Source organism: Triticum aestivum, chromosome 2D, assembly GCF_018294505.1.
Source record: "Triticum aestivum cultivar Chinese Spring chromosome 2D, IWGSC CS RefSeq v2.1, whole genome shotgun sequence".
Lineage (NCBI taxonomy): Eukaryota > Viridiplantae > Streptophyta > Magnoliopsida > Poales > Poaceae > Triticum > Triticum aestivum.
Genome location: NC_057799.1, coordinates 604,196,226 through 604,212,443, shown reverse-complemented (window position 1 = coordinate 604,212,443; position 16,218 = coordinate 604,196,226). Strand labels below are relative to the sequence as shown.

The 16,218-nt window shown below is 49.7% G+C and overlaps 2 protein-coding genes and 1 pseudogene across 2 annotated transcripts; all 3 read left to right on the top strand.

Annotated features, from left to right (window-relative positions):
• The first annotated feature begins 4,295 nt into the window (after nucleotides 1-4,295).
• LOC123050332 (3-ketoacyl-CoA synthase 6-like) lies at nucleotides 4,296-5,947 on the top strand. Its single transcript, XM_044473145.1, has one exon. It carries the CDS (start codon nucleotides 4,330-4,332, stop codon nucleotides 5,704-5,706), a length of 1,377 nt encoding a protein of 458 aa, XP_044329080.1. The 5' UTR covers nucleotides 4,296-4,329; the 3' UTR covers nucleotides 5,707-5,947.
• Nucleotides 5,948-8,787: 2,840 nt separating this feature from the next.
• LOC123050333 (endonuclease 2) lies at nucleotides 8,788-12,013 on the top strand. Its single transcript, XM_044473146.1, has 8 exons — nucleotides 8,788-8,952; nucleotides 9,022-9,193; nucleotides 10,652-10,744; nucleotides 10,834-10,976; nucleotides 11,051-11,143; nucleotides 11,225-11,292; nucleotides 11,391-11,461; nucleotides 11,554-12,013. The coding sequence occupies exons 1-8, from the start codon at nucleotides 8,839-8,841 to the stop codon at nucleotides 11,676-11,678; spliced, it is 879 nt and encodes a 292-aa protein (XP_044329081.1). The 5' UTR covers nucleotides 8,788-8,838; the 3' UTR covers nucleotides 11,679-12,013.
• Nucleotides 12,014-12,693: 680 nt separating this feature from the next.
• On the top strand, nucleotides 12,694-15,839 carry LOC123050331 (3-ketoacyl-CoA synthase 4-like; annotated as a pseudogene).
• The last annotated feature ends 379 nt before the right edge of the window (nucleotides 15,840-16,218 follow it).

Genomic DNA, 16,218 nt, shown 5'->3' with positions numbered 1-16,218 from the left:
GCCACCCCGGCGCACCAAAGCTTCCCACCGGAGCCCACAAAGCCACAAGCACGACAGGGGGGGTGGGGGGGAGGACGGGGCCACAGCCGCCCGGGTTTGGCGAACCGCCATAGCATCATCGCCAGAGGCCTCCAGACGTCGGTCGATGCAGATCGCGTGGGGACGCTGACCCAAAGTAGATCACATGTGGATGAACAACTCTAGGCATAAGGGTGCCGCCATCTTGCCATGGCTACCGCAGAGGAGCTACCGCCTGAAGTCCAGCTCATTATGGCGCCGCAGTCATCGAGCTGCACAACAAAAGGGGTTGTGCCGCCCCCACCGTGAGCGCCCACCATTGAGCGAGAAGAAGGCCCTGTCACTGCCGCCCGCCGTGTGGGCTTAGCTCGGCGCTGTCCTCTGGTGGCGGCAAGGAAAGAGGAGGGGTACCAACAGCGCTGGCTGTTGCCAGACAGGCGATGCCAGAGCATGAGAGGAAAGTGAGTAACTCAAGATTCAACTATTGGAAAGCACAACGCTTACATGCATCCACGGGTAAAATCTAACAGTTGAATAATCAGTGATTGCATGCATCCACGGGCAAAATCTAACGGTTGAAAAATCGATTGCATTTCAACAAAAACAGTATGAGCCGTAGAACATGCATGAAAATGGTTTTCTTTCTATCAAGATGGTGACGTTTGAAAAGTAGTCTCTCTTCTTAAGAAGAAAATAGTTGCATGTACAAGCACAAAGATGATATTCTCATATGCATCTCCGTGCAAGATTGAGCAATTTGAGAAAATGCCACAGCTTTCGTGGAACTTTGCTCCTATAGCACACCTTTCCTTTTATATTTGAGTAAATAGCACATCTTTTTTTGGTACTTGGACAGAATACCACAGCTTGATTTTTTCCCTTCTTTTACATGTCCAGACCCACAACACATTTTTGCTAGGTCGGATTTTACCCTCAGGCCGTTTCCACGATCAACGCACGACAGATAACAAAAAAAGCAAGAAACGATCAACACAGCAAACCAGAAAGCCTCGTAGTGCCTTCTCCCGGCGCCGCCACCTCGCTGTGCCTCCTTCCCGCATCACCACATTGTTGCTCCTTCCTTCCCGGCGCGGCGCCGCCTTGCTCTGATTCATCCCGACGTCGCCTTGTCCTGTTTCTTCTCCTCCTCTGACGCTCCGTACGTACGTTCTATCACCGCGTCCAACAGGTTGACACTCCTCTCTCTGATTTTGATTATATCCATATCAACTAAACTTTATACATCAAAACATGTTACATCCATTCAATCTGAAGTTTGATTACATCCATGTGAAGAAGCTTCCATATCCTCTTGTAACAGTTCCTACATCTGAACAATCAACACGTGGCAAAGTTGTTAGTAAGCTAATAACTTGAGCAACGAGCAGCTCCAGCCAACATGTACAGCGACGAACAGTCAGCCGGTACAGCGACTAACAGTCAGCATGTACAGCGACCAATAGCCAATGAGCCTGTACAGCTACACCTGGACGGGGGACGCGCTGCAGGGGCACTTGAAGAGCCTGCGCCCATCTTCTCTGGCAAGACGGAGGGGCTGGAGCGCGGCGGACGGTGCTGTTGAGATGTAGATACATATGTGTATTTCTTGTACAACAAGCCCTCCTCCTTCCATGTATAGTTGAGGACGTGGCTACCCTTTGTACTTATATATACGTGCATATTGCACCCGATCAATATATCGTGAGTTGCATAACCTTCTACAGGTGCCGCATCCAGAACGGCCGGCTCGCCAGTGAGGAGGCACGACGAGCCAGCGGCTCACCGAGGAGTTATGACGAGGCATCAGCACCGGGGAGCACCATAGGAGGCACCGCGAGGTGGCGGCGCACTGCTTTGTCTATCTGTCTCATGTGGATTCATCGTTTCATAAGAGCAACTGTAGCAGATCATGTAAAACCGCAACCCGCATAAGGCGTTTACAGTTCGACGAAGAACTGTTTTGGGGGTCGAAATCGTGCGCGGTAGAATAAAACCCCTGAACCCGTATATGAAACTGCATAATTTGAAAAAAAAACTTTCGCGGGAGAAATTGCAACCACACTAGTTCATCACATACTACATGATCATTCATAGTTCATCATCACATACTACTCCCTCCGTCCCATAATATAAGAACGTTTTTGACACTACACTAGTGTGAAAAAGGCTCTTATATTATGGGACGGAGGGAGTACATTATACTACTACTACTTGAGGGGGGGGGGGGATCTCGCGGCGGCGAGGATGAGGTCGATATACCAAAATTGACGAGCTCGCGGCCGAGGACGACGCGGTGGAGGAGCTCAGTCCTCGTCGGAGCTGACGAGATCGATGAACTTCTCCCTCTGCTCCTCGCGGATGCGCCGCCACTCGTCGTCCTTCTCCTTTGCGACAAGGTTGGCTGCGACCGCCTGCTTGAGGATGAGGTCGTCGAGCTCCTCGTTGTGGCGTCGGCGCTCCGCCTCCTCGCGCAAGCTGCGTTCGGCAATGGTGGCCGCGACCGCGTCAAAATCGGCCACAAAATCTTCGGGCCCGACGACCCCTCGGTGCTTGATCTCCTCCGGCTCCTGCTTGACGACGACGACCTCGATCTCCTCCGGCTCCTCCGACCACTCCCTCTTCACGGGGAGAAGCCTCACGCCGGAAGGGGAAGAGCCCGCGGCATGGGAAGATCTCGTGGCGGAGGACGAGCCCGCGGCCGAGGAGGGCGTACGCCCATGCCGACGGACGTATTCCTCCGTCTCGCGGACGAGGAAGCTCGGCGGCGGCTCGAGGCCCTTGTTCGGCCACTTCCTCGCCGCGTGCTTCCTCGCGCCGTCCGAGCGGACACGCCGCTCGTGCTCGGGGTCGCCGCCCCCAACGTAGCTGCGGCTGGAGCTCCACATGCGGCCCCACATGGCGTCTGGAGGCGGAAGGGGCTCACCGGCGGCGAGAAATGTGAGGAGGGGAGTGGGGAACTGCGGCGAGACGCGGTGGCGGGGGGATAGGGTTTTGACCCATATCTGCCCCGCGAACCCCTAGGTATACTGCTTCGGGGGAGGGGGGGTTTGCGGGCCGCGGTAAATAAATTTACGGGACAGGCGAGTATACGAGCTCTGTTCTGGCTAGAAAATTGGGCCGAGCCCATATACTCGTCGGAATTTTGCGGGTTCGCGACATTTACGGGGTCTGCTAGAGTTGCTCTAAGACCAGAAAATGTTCGACCAAACACGAAACGATTGTAACAAGGGCAAATCCATCCTAAAAAATATGAAGTGTGGGTCTGCACCTGGAAAGGAAGGCAAAAACACAATTTGTGATGTTTAATCCAGCTATCAATGAAAAGTGTGGTACTTAATCCAATAAAATGAAAGGTGCGTTATAGAAGCAAAGTGCCAGGAAAAGTGTGGCATTTCCTCTAAATTGTCATGCAAGATTTGAGGTTGAAAAATCGTTTGCATTTTAAGTAGAGAAACATATGCCTATGTTGTAAAAAAACGCGAAAAAACTAGACAGCCCAAATTAGTTTGTTGGTGCATTAAAACCTCTTCAATATCTATGGGCTAATGTCTTTCTAATAATCTGAATGAGAGTGCTCTCGCTGTGCAATGTGAAAAACATGGACATACTAGCGTGCAACATGTAATGCCAGGAAAGAGGATTTATGGCACGCAGATGCCGGGCAGCGAACCCCTCGTGCACACTTTTTATTTTGGCTTCCGATTTCAATCTTTCATATCTTTTTTTTGCGGGTAATCTTTCATATCTTTTGAACGAAAAGTTCAAATTAAGTTGTGTTTTCATATTTGTGTTTCTCGTTATGAGGGCTTTCAAATAAGATTCATTTTGAAACGTTTTGACGAGCGGCCGAGCAGGGCTGGGCAGGTGCGCACCCGCGTGCCCCTTGGAATTTCAATATGCTAGGAAGATGGTTGAGAATAATATAATATGCTTATGGTTGAGAAGTTGGCACACACGGTCTCATACGTACTATCATCGCTCGTGTACTGATCGATATTTATTTGATCTAGGTGTGCACTCCGCTGATGTTACGTATTTCTCCCATGATCTTGTAATGGAAGATCGTGAGTGAAAAGAAACGTTTGAAGGCATGCAACGCCCTTGCATAAAATCCCCCACCATTACTCTTCCCTCTCGCTATCCCCAACGCACATCTGTGCACGCGTGTACACTACACGACCCAACAGTGTGATAGTTGGGTGTTGTCTCAAGCGTCACAGATTGCTATATAAAAGGAAACAATTGCTTAACTTTCATTGCACCATTGTGCTGCTAACTGCTAAGATCCTCGTCTTGCGAATTGTCACCACAATGATACTCGCAACTGCCGTCCTCACAGAAGTTACACAATGGCTTTCCACTGCACGCAAGACTATGCCCCAATCCAGTGATATATGTCTCATCCATCTACTTCCCATCGCTCTTTTGATTGTCACGGCTACCATCTATCATGCACTCCGTCCTAGAAATGTATACCTTGTTGACTACTCTTGCTTCCGGCCAAGCTCCAACTTTAGATACCCAAAGGCAACCTCCGTCGAGCATGCACGACTTTCACCTTTGATTGATGATTCTACCGCCAACTTCATAGCTAGTATTCATGAGCGCTCAGGCATGGGCGATCAAACATATTTCCCGCCAGTAGTTATGCACATGGAGCCATATTGTGGGCTTGATGAAGCACGCACCGAAGCAGAGTTGGTCGTCTTCTCAGTGATTGATGACCTTCTAGCCAAGACGTGCATCAATCTTGATGCGGTCGGTGTTCTTATCACCAATTGCAGCTTATTTTGTCCGGTACCATCCATCGCCGACATGATTGTAAATAGATACAAGTTACGAGGTGATCTCCGCGTCATGAACCTCTCTGGGATGGCATGCTCTGCATCGGTGACCGCAGTGGGGCTCGCGAGCAACATCCTGCGGTTCATGCCTTGGGGGTCATACGCGTTGGTGGTGTCAACGGAGATCGTTGGCCCATGCTACTATGTGGGAAACAAGCGTTCCATGCAGCTGACTAACCTCTTGTTTCGTATGGGCGGTGTCGCCAAGCTTTTGTCGACTTCCAGGTCCAAGGCTCGGTTTCGGCTTGGGCATTTCACGCGAACGATCACGGCGGCAAGCAACACTGCCTACCGGTGTGTGTATCAAGAAGAAGATGAGAAGGGAAACCTGGGGATTGCACTCTCTAAAGACCTTATGGCCGTCGCTGGTGATGCACTCACGGCTAATATCACATCAACCGCACCTCTTGTCCTACCAGCATCAGAGCTTTCCAAGTTTTGGCTCTTCTGCATGGCGAAAAAGGTACTTCATTGGAGGAAGATCAGACCATACATCCCAAACTTTTCTGTTGCATTTCACCATTTCTGTATCCATGTCGGTGGGCCGGCGGTTATCACCTCAGTACAACATGGTCTCGGTCTATCAGACAAGCATGTTGAGCCATCACGAATGACACTACATCGGTTTGGAAACCAGTCGACCTCATCAGTGTGGTATGAGTTGGCATACATTGAAGCTAAAGGTCGGATGAAGAAAGGCAACAAGGTGTGGATGATTGGCTTCGGTGCAGGGTATGAATGCAACACCGTTGGGTGGATGTGTATACAGCCATCTTCTGGAGCGGATGGACCTTGGGCTAGCTGCATCCATCGTTACCCAGTGGATGTCTCCAACAAAGTTTAAACTAAGAGGTTAATCGCATCGACATAATATACCACCACCACTACTACTACATCAACATCTAGAAGAGTAAATAGTATGATAATCTAATAAAAGGACACCACTCCTCCACTCCATTGCCCAAAAGCCTATGGTCGTGTTTAGAGAGGGCAGAATAGTCATATGTTGGGCACTTTAGAGATTATCCAAGCGAATGTTTTTCTCAAAGTCATTGTATCGGCTTTGCTAGTTGTAATGTATAAGTTGCTTGAGAACTCCCTGTCTCTAATTCGATTTCCGAAAAAGTGCAATTTAAGAAAGTGTTAGTTGGTGAAAAACACCAATACGCCATGTATATTTGGAATCTTGGATGGAGGGAGTGGCGCTGCGAGAGGTTGATGATGATGTGTGGCGAGCATGAGGACGCATGCATACTGTGTAGACTGGGTCGACTAACTATTTTTTTTCTCTGTGCAAAGGCCGAAGGTCAGTATATTAAGTACAACAGGTCCTTGTAAACACACTCATACAAAAAAATAAATTACAATGAAATTTTTAGGGGTGCCGAAGTCTTCGTCCTTCTGGATCCACCGGTGACACGCCGAAGCTCGGTCCCGCTTTTCGGCCTCCGCCTTGACCGAGTAAATTTTAATAAAACCATGAACTTATAGAATCTGCGGCCGAAAAGTCGTCGATGCAGATCATAAGGCGCCGGAGGCCGTGATTCTACGAACCAAATCACTGCCTTGGAGAAGGAAACGACAATAAAGGCTTATAAAAACCCTGAAGACCCATCAGAAACCTAAACCGACTGGATCCCAGAAGACCCATCGAAGACACGGCTCCGCCTTGACCGTTGGCAGCAAGCACACTAACAGAACAGGAAAAGGGTAGGGAGAACATTATTCCTACACCGGGACAATGTTGCCGCCTCGCCACCCCCAAACCAAACATGAAGACTCCGTGAGGAAAACTTAAAAAAAAATCACCCATGCTACTACATGATAAGTTTGAGTATGATGTTGAGCTCGCCGCCATCTAGGAACGTGTGCCGACACCCTCTTCTTGGGTGACCTAGACAGGCCGGGGCGCCGTTGAAGATCATCACACTGGATCTCTCCGCCCGCCGCCAGCTTCGGCAACACCGCCGTCGAGCACAGCGACGCGGATCACTCGAACATGCATCTCCCTCGCCTTCTCACAGCAGCCCTCCAACGACGACCAGGCGTATGCCAATTGGACGATGCGATCGTGGGGTAAGGAGTAAATTGCACAAAACCATCACTTTAAAGGCTAGGTTTGCAGAAAACACTACGCTACATTTTCTCGACAGAAAACACCACATCTTGAGTAATCTTTTTTGCAAAAACCACTGATTGGCAGATTTGGCTCTGTTGATTGCGTTTATGACAGATGGAGCCTGCTAGTCAGGCCGATGTGGCACCACTTAATGTCTCATATGTAACGGCGACGTTTGGTAATGTTAGTCATCATGTGGGGTCCTGTGGGGTCCACTTGTCATTGAAAGAAAAAAGAAAAACAAATCTGGTTCATCTTATCTTCACCACCCAGGTCAACGCACAGGGGCACAGGGCGCGGGTGCGAACACACCGGCCCGTCCCGCCGCCGGCCGAGGCCGCCGCCGCCGTGGCTGCGTTGAGGGCCCGGACAACGTCCTCAGGCAAGGCCTTGCTGAGGCCAATCCCCACGTGGCCATCGCCGTCCTCGTGCTGCTGGGCTCGATGGATCGGACGAGACGACGAGGGCCATTAGTGGACGCCGGCCATGCCCACAGCATATTGCGCACGAGGCCCGCCTCCCATCCCGCCTCCAACCGGGGCAGAGGCCACCATAGCCGTTGCCGCGGAGCCCGTCCCGCCCCTGGCCGAGGCAGAGGTCGTCGCCGCCGTTGCCGCGCGGATCTGAAGTGCAGAACGGATGGTAGCAGCGGCTCGCTTCTTGCCGGATCTAGGCGAGGGCGGGCTAGCGGCGGCGCTGGCCGCAGAGTTCCGATGCTATGGCGCTGGGCGGTGGCGGCGCTCCTCCATGGAACTCCATGGTGCGGGTCCGATGGGAGAGAGAGAGAAATTAGTGGAGAGGAGAACTAGAGAAAAGAAAGGTAGTATTACACTGACAAGCGGCCCCACATCCAGCAAAACAAGTCAACGTAACGGTGTGAGAAATTGGTGCCATGTCAGCCTGACTAGCAGGCCCCATCAGTCATAAACGCAATCAACAGAGCCAAATCCGCCGATCAGTGTTTTCTGCAAAAAGATTACTCAAAACATGGTGTTTTCTGTCAAAAAAAATGTAGCGTAGTGTTTTCTGCAAACCTAGCCTTTAAAGTGATGATTTTGTAGTGATGATTTTGTGCAATTTACTCTGGGTAAGCGATCCGTCGGCTTATGGCGACGCCTAGCGCTGGCCAAACTGCAACCGTGCGACCTTTGGCCCTCGGGGCTGTTTATAGATGGCCGCGAGCATGCGTGGAGCAGGACTGCTCGGTCGGTCGGTGGATCGGATTGGATCAGCAATAGCGTTCTCTGTGACTGTGGGTGTGACGCAGAGACCATGACGCTGTACGTCCCAAGCAACGCCGGTCCCTCCCTCCCTTGAATGCCTCCGCGCCAAATGGCATGGCGCGTGCGTGGAACACGAGTCGCTACGCCGAGTTCGCCTGTGGGCGCGCGGTTGCACAGACAAAGTAAGGTGTGCAGTCTCCGGCAACGCAGTGTTGCCGGAGACTTTTCTCAAAACGTCAGCACTCTCTAAAAGCAAGTATAATAGAGATGAGTCAGCGGGTTATAAGAAATAAACTAGTATATTTCTGCTTAGTTGGAGGAAAGAGAAGAGAAAAGAGAAGGTAAGCGGGCTCTTCGTGAAGAGCCAGCTCTAGCATGTGCTTCTAGGCATTTTGTGAGAATGAAAGGTGGGCCACATAATGAAAAAATAGTACACTCTTTTAATCTACTATTATACATGTTGACTATAAGATGAGCTGTAGATGACATGGCACTGGCTTATAGCCAGCAGCTGGCTATATTATTAACCACGCTCTAATCTGCTGACTTCCTATAAACCGAAAAGGAACGCGGCAACAGACAGAGCACCGCGGCAAAACACACACACACACACGCAGCAAAAGCTTGAGCTAGGATGGGGCTTCTGGTGCTGCTTCAGGTCCTCCTCGTCGCGGCCGCGGCGGCGAGGGCTCCGGCGGCGCGGGCGTGGGGCGTGGAGGGCCACTACATGACCTGCAAGATCGCCGAGGTACGTACGCCAACCACCAGTCCACAAAAATGCAGAGATGGACGCGCCCTACTGAACTGATTCTCGCAGGGTTTGCTGACGAGCGAGGCCACGACGGCGGTGAAGGGCCTCCTGCCGGGGTGGGCCAACGGCGAGCTCGCGGGGGCGTGCTCGTGGCCGGACATCGAGCGGCGCCGGATGCCGTGGTCCGGCTCCCTGCACTTCGCCGACACCCCCGGCGACTGCAAGTTCAGCTACGCAAGTACGTACTCGACGGCGCTCCTCGTATTCCCGAATCTAATGCTTATGCTCGCGGTGTTCAGATTTCCTTTTTCTTCAACGCCTATGTTTGTGTGGTCGAAGAACTTTAATCTCATCAAACGAATTGATCCATGAATTGGCGCAAACAAACATGAAAAATGTCAAAATATCTATAGCAGAATGGAAGAAATACGTAGAATTATCTTTGCTCTTTTAACGGCAAATGATGAAGCACAAATAAGATAAGAGCATCTACAACCGAACGCCCCATACCAGCCACAAAAGTCCGGGGGCTGCCCGCACAAAAAATTACCACCCAATCAAACATAAGAAATTCGGCCCAAACACCCGGACTGACCAACAACCTTCATATCCAGCCCATATCTCTAGCGGATATGGAACGCCCGTCACGTCGAACCCGGTACACTACGGCCCACACGACCGCACATATATTCTTTTCTATCCGCACTTCGATCGAAACCCTAACCACTCCCCTCCCCTCCACTCCCCCCCCCCCAAGCTTCGTTACAGCGATCTCCAACCTTGTCCGGCATGGGGGGTAGCGGATCCGAGTCCTATACCTCCTGATCTGTTGACCGGGAACTCATACCACGCAGCCCCGAGGAGGAGATGGACGTCCGCATTACGCTCCGCTCTCCCAGGAGGAATCCACCATACTGCGGTCGGACTCCATGCAAAGGGAGTCCATTGCGTCCGCCCAAATGGCGCATGGATCTGGCGCGAGGCTAGTCACCGGAGACGGTGCGCTCTGAACACCATGGTGGACGCGCAACCCCTTTTTTGGCATGTCGAGTTGGAGGTGCACGCCCGCACTGCGCCTGACATAAATATGGCGCAGTGTGCCTGTTGTGCGAGGCAGCGGGCGTGGAGGGCGAGGCGAAGTTGCAGTCTCCGGCGTCGCTACGGGTAACCAGTAACCCTGGGGCCGCCAACGCACTTGGTGGACGTGTCGGCTCTGACCACGACGGATCCATTGTCGACCTGACATCGACTGGCGGCGTGCAAGCCACGGGCTCCAATGAAGAAGAGTAGGGCATGCGAGACGGATCCCGTGAGCTGGTCCTTGTCCCATGTCCTACTCTACATCGCCAGCGGTCGCACCTTCACTGTGAGGGGCTCAGCCGGTCGCTAGACATGGGTACGGTCAGAAAAACAAGAACAGTCACCGGTGAAAATTTAGACTAGTTTTACGTTGCATGTAATCATATGAATTTAATGACTTAAAAATAAAGAACCCGATTATGGAAAAAAAATATGTGCTGACCCGACTGTCCGCGATGCGCCCGTGTGCGCGCACTTCCTGTAGATACGGCCGGCCGCATCCACGGACGTTTGGGCGTCGGATGTTTTTTGCAGTTGTGGTTGTAGATGTTCTAACTAGAACCAAATTCAACGTGCAACTTGGGTACCTCATACCGTGTTATGCTGGACTGGACAGGGGACTGCCACGGCCCGAAAGGGGAGAAGGACATGTGCGTGGTCGGAGGCATCAACAACTACACCGCCGCGCTGCAAGACTCCTCAAGCCCGTGTAAGAGCATATGTACTTACTGAAACCTACTGATACTGATAGGGCGCACAACAACTTTTGCTCACTGCGCATACGGTAATATCATTCAGATAATCGGACGGAGAGCCTGCTGTTCCTGGCGCACTTCCTCGGCGACGTCCACCAGCCCATGCACTGCGGCCGCACCGCCGACCTCGGCGGTAACACCATCCTCGTCACCTGGTACAGCACAGCCAAGACCAACCTTCACAAGGTACGTCCGCACTCCGCAGTACATCACCGATCTTCTCTGTTCGTTCCTCTCTCTTAACACATAATGGCTTTCAGGTGTGGGATGACAAGGTGATCCAGACGGCCATGAGCAAGTTCTACAAGGATGACCTAAGCACCATGATCGACGCCATCAAGCTCAACCTTACTGTAAGTCTGTCTGTAAGCTAGTAGTATTTCATTTGAGGCTTCAGCATTGGCCTTAGGTTTTGACTGAATTTTCTCTTACAGGAGGATTGGTGCACCGAAGAGAACCAGTGGACGGCCTGCAGTACACAAACAACAACTTGTGCTGACAAGTAATTAAGCTTTCACCATGATAATCTGCATTCATGGAAACTGCATACAATTCCGAATCTTCAGAAGCTGACAGCTGAAAGCAAATATATGCATGCAGGTACGCCGAGGAGAGCGCGGAGCTGTCGTGCCCGGCTTACGTGGGTGTTGGGCAATACTCCAACTTAGAAGGTGCTCCAAGTTAACCTCAGTAATGACCGATTTACTGTGTGATACTTATGATCCTCTTGGGAGTTGGGATTAAACTGCATGTGTGTATGCAGATGAATATTTCTTCCCGGCGATGCCGGTTGTTGAGAAGAGGATTGCCCAGGGAGGTGTCAGGCTGGCGGCCATCCTCAACCGGATCTTCAGTGGGGAGAACAACAGCAGGCTGCAGAGCCTTTGAAGTCTGAAAGAAACAAAGCAAGCAATACAGGGACTCGCCTGCGCTAGCTACGAACTAGTCATACAATAATATAAAAATCATAAAACTTTCTTGGCCAAGCATGTTAGTTGGCTCAAGTGTCCTAATTTGTTGGGCCCTTCGAAGCTTGTTAGCTGTTCCGTAGTACTCCCTCCGTCCCGTAATATAAGAGCAGTGTAGAAAACGCTCTTATATTATAGGACAAAGGGAGTATTTTGTATCCATGTCGATTTTCTTTTCTTTTCTTTTTCTTTGTTGTGTTGGTGGTTGTAATGAGTCATTGGTGTTTTATATATAAAGCGGTGCGGAAGCCTTTTCCGGTATAACAAATGTGAGAAAATGGATTTTATTTTATTTCCCGACAAACAAATAGGTCACACGTATGCATCCCGGCGCGTGCATGATCCGACCCAACCTACCACTTTTCAAGAAACAAAGCAGTCCACTAAAAAACGAAGTAGTTTTATGCACTATAGCAAATGCGAGAAAATATATTTCCTTTCGTTCTTTTTCCCACAAGCACAAAGCTGCCATCCATCGTTAAAAAATGTGTTTTATGAAAAAGAAAAACAGAAGCCAAAGTACAGAAAGTGCAAGAAAAATAGATATCCCAAATTAGTTGGCTGGTTCATTTACAATCCTTTTCAATATATGTGTTATAATGCCTTCTTAATAATCTTTTTTAATGAGAGTGTTCCTGTTGTGCAGTGCGAAAAACATGGGTTACACACAACTGTGCACCATGAAAAATATGCACGTATGAAATATGGTTAAGAGTAGGGATGGAGGGTCTCATCTGTACGATCATTGCTCAAGGACTGCTAGAAATTTATTTGAACTAGTAGATGTGATGTTACGTATTTCTCCCATAAGATTCTCAGTGTAAAGAAACGTTCAAACATATGCAAGGCCCTTGTATAAATATCCCATTGTTACTGGCCTTGGTTGCTATCCTCATCGACATATGCACACGACGCACACCACATTACCCAACAACATGAGTTCTCATCTTAAACACTTAAGATTGCTATACCATCTTGCTGCCAACACCCTCATCCTGCGAATTGACATTGCAACTACACTCGCAGGTGCCGTTCTCACAAAGATTACACAAGGGGCTGTCTCTGCGCACCAGATTGTGCCTCAATCCAGTGCTATATGTCCCATCCACCTATTCCCCGTCGTCGGTTCTTTTCATCGTCACAGCAACATTCTACCTTGCACTCCGTCCTAGAACTGTACACCTCATTGACTATGCTTGCTTTGTGGCGAGCTCCAAGTTTAGATACCCAAAGGCAACCTTGCATGAGCATGCACATCTCTCACCTTTGCTAGATGATTCTACTATCAACTTCATAGCTACTATTCTGGAGCGCTCAGGCATGAGCGACCAGACATATGTACCACCTATACTTTTCTATATAGAGCCATATTGTGGGCTTGATGAAGCACACGCGGAGGCAGAGTTAGTCGTGTTCCCAGTGATTGATGAACTTTTTGCCAAGATATTTTTTTAGAAAAGGAGGATGACCCCCGGCCTCTGCATCTGGGCGATGCATACGGCCACCTTTTTGCCAAGACATGCATCCACCGTGATGCGATCCGTGTTCTTATCACCAACTGCAGTGGATTATGCCCGGTACCATCCAACGCCTGACATGATTGTGAACAGATACAAGTTGCGAGGTGATATCCGCCTCATGAACCTTTCAGGGATGGCGTGTACTGCGTCAGTGACTGCGGTGGGGATTGCGAGCAACATGCTGCAGGTCATGCCTTGGGGGTCATACGCATTGGTGGTATCTACGGAGATCATTGGGCCATTATACTATGCAGGAAATATGCGTTCCATGCAGTTGTCTAACATATTGTTTCGTATGGGCGGTGCCGCCAAGCTCTTGTCGACTGCTAGGACCAAGGCTCGATTTCGGTTTGAGCATTTGGCCCAGACAATCACTGCAGCAAATGATGCTGCCTACCGGTGTGTATATCAAGAGGAAGATGAGAAGGGAAACTTTGGGACTGCTTTTTCTAAAGACCTTATAGGTGTCGCAAGAGATGCACTGAAGGAAAATATCACGGTAACCGGGCCTCTTGTCCTACCGGGGTCAGAGCTTCTCAGAGTTTTGCTCCATCGCATGGCGAAAAAGGTGCTCAGCTCAAGGAGGGCGAGACAATACATCCCCAGCTTTTGTCTTGCATTTGAGCATTTCTGCATCCATGTTGGTGGACCAGCGGTTATCACCTCAGTACAACATGGCCTCAATCTATCAGACAAGCATGTTGAGGCATCACGAATGACGCTACATCGATTTGGAAACCAGTTGAGTGCATCGGTGTGGTATGAGTTGGCATACATCGAAGCTAAAGGCTGGATGAACAAAGGCAACAGGGTGTGGATGATTGGGTTCGGTGCAGGGTACGAATGCAACACTGTTGGGTGGATCTGTATACAACCATCTTCTAGTGCAGATGGACCCTGGGCTAGCTGCATCCATCGTTACCCAGTGGATTTCTCCAACAATGTTTAAACTAAGAGGTTAATCACATCGACATCTACTACTACTGTTGCTGGTACTACTACTACTACGTCGACATCTAGAAGAGCACATAGTATGATAATCCAATAAAAAGACACGACTTCTCAACTCCATTGCCCAAAAGCCAATGGTCTTGTTTAGAGAGGGCAGAATAGTCAAATGTTGGGCACTTTAGAGATTATCCATGCGAATGTTTTTCTCAGTTATTGTATCGGCTTTGCTAGTTATAACTAAGTTGCTTGAGGACTTCATGTGTCTAATTCGATTCCCAAGAAAGTGCAATTTTAAAAAAGTTTTAATTGGTGGAAAACACATTACTCCGTGTATATTTGGATGGAGGGAGTGGCACTACGAGAGGACGCTGATGTCTATGGCAAGCATGAGAACGCATGCATGATGTTGTGTAGACAGGGTCAACTGGCTGTTTTTCATGTGGAATGGCCGAAGACCATATATTAAGTATCATAGGTCCTTGCAAATACGCTCATACAAAAAGATAAAATTACAATGTAATTTTTGGGAGTGCTGAAGTCTTCTTCCTCTTGCGTCCGTCAGCAACACGCCGTGAACATAGCTAAGTCCCGCTTTTGGGCCTCCGCCTTGACTGAGTAAATCTTAACAAACCTATGAGCTTGTAAAAGCAGCGGCCGAAAAGCCGTCGATGCAGATCCGGAAACGTCGGGGGGAGGGGGGCGTGATTCTGCAAACCAAATTGCTGCCCCGGAGAAGGAAACGCCAAAAAAGGCCTGTAAAAACTCCAAGACCACGAAAGCCGACCGAATCCAAGCAGATCCATCAGAAACCTAAACCGACTAGATTCCAGAAGACCCATGGGAGACACGGCTCCGCGCGCCCTTCTTCGGTCGTAAGCACACCGGCGGAGCAGAAAAAAAGTGGGGAGAACATTGTTCCTACATTGGGACAATGTTGCCGCCTGGCCGCCTCCAAACCAGACATGAAGACTCCCTAAAGAAAATTTGGAAAAAAAATCACCCATGTTGCTGCAGGACAAGTCTGAGTATGATGTTGAAGATCGCTGCACCGGATCTCTCCGACCGCCGCCGGCTTCGCCAACAACCGTATGATGCAACAATAATTGGTACGTGGCACTGATCTTCTCTGGTCGTTCCTCTGTCTAACGCAACATGGCTTTCAGGTGTGGGATGACAAGGTCATCCAGACGGCCATGAGCAAGTTCTACAAGGACGACCTAAGCACCATGATCGACGCCATCAAGCTCTATTATAAGTCTGTCTGTAAGCTACTCCCTCCGTTCCAAAATAGATGACTCAAGTTTATACTAACTTTAGTACAAAGTTAGTACAAAATTGGGTCATCTATTTTAAAACGGAAGAAGTATTTCGGCCCTGTTCGGAGGTACTCCGCTCCCCAGCTCCACTCTCGAAGCAGATGGAGTTGTAATTGAAATTTGTGGAGCGGCTGTTTACCAGCTCCATAACTCTCAGGATTTCTAGGAGATGGGGGGTTTCCGAACAGCCCCTTCATTTCAGGCTTCAGCATTGCCCAGGGAAGCGTCAGGCTGGCCGCCATCCTTAACCGGATCTTCAGCCTGGAGAACAACACCAGGCTGCAGAGCCTTTGAAGTCCGACAGCAACAAAGCAAGCAGGGACTCGCCTGCGCTAGCTACGAACTAGTCGTAAAATAAAATAAAAATCATAAAACTTTCTTGGCCATGCATGTTAGCCTTTTTTTTGCAGGCATGCATGTTAGCTTAATTAGATCATAAATCACAGTTATTAACTGTAATAATCAGTACGTACGGCTGTTGTCAGGCCCAGTGTTTAGTTTTGCTGAAGGCGATGAAAATAATTGGTACGTGGCAGAGGTGACGACGATTGAAGTAGCCATTGTTGTGTTCTCCCGATCCAGTCTCGAACCTGCAAAGCAGCCAGCCATGTTGTTATCTTGTTTTTGTTTTTTTAACATCAGTACAGACACAAGTGCTTATATATACGCGCAT

What these genes read in the sequence shown, in the direction of transcription:
- LOC123050332 (XM_044473145.1), top strand. Translation starts at nt 4,330, where the DNA reads ATGATACTCGCAACTGCCGTCCTCACAGAAGTTACACAATGGCTTTCC.
- LOC123050333 (XM_044473146.1), top strand. Translation starts at nt 8,839, where the DNA reads ATGGGGCTTCTGGTGCTGCTTCAGGTCCTCCTCGTCGCGGCCGCGGCG. An exon ending in CCAAGACCAACCTTCACAAG is followed by an intron (nt 10,977 to 11,050) that starts GTACGTCCGCAC and finishes AATGGCTTTCAG; the next exon opens with GTGTGGGATGACAAGGTGAT. An exon ending in GCAATACTCCAACTTAGAAG is followed by an intron (nt 11,462 to 11,553) that starts GTGCTCCAAGTT and finishes GTGTGTATGCAG; the next exon opens with ATGAATATTTCTTCCCGGCG.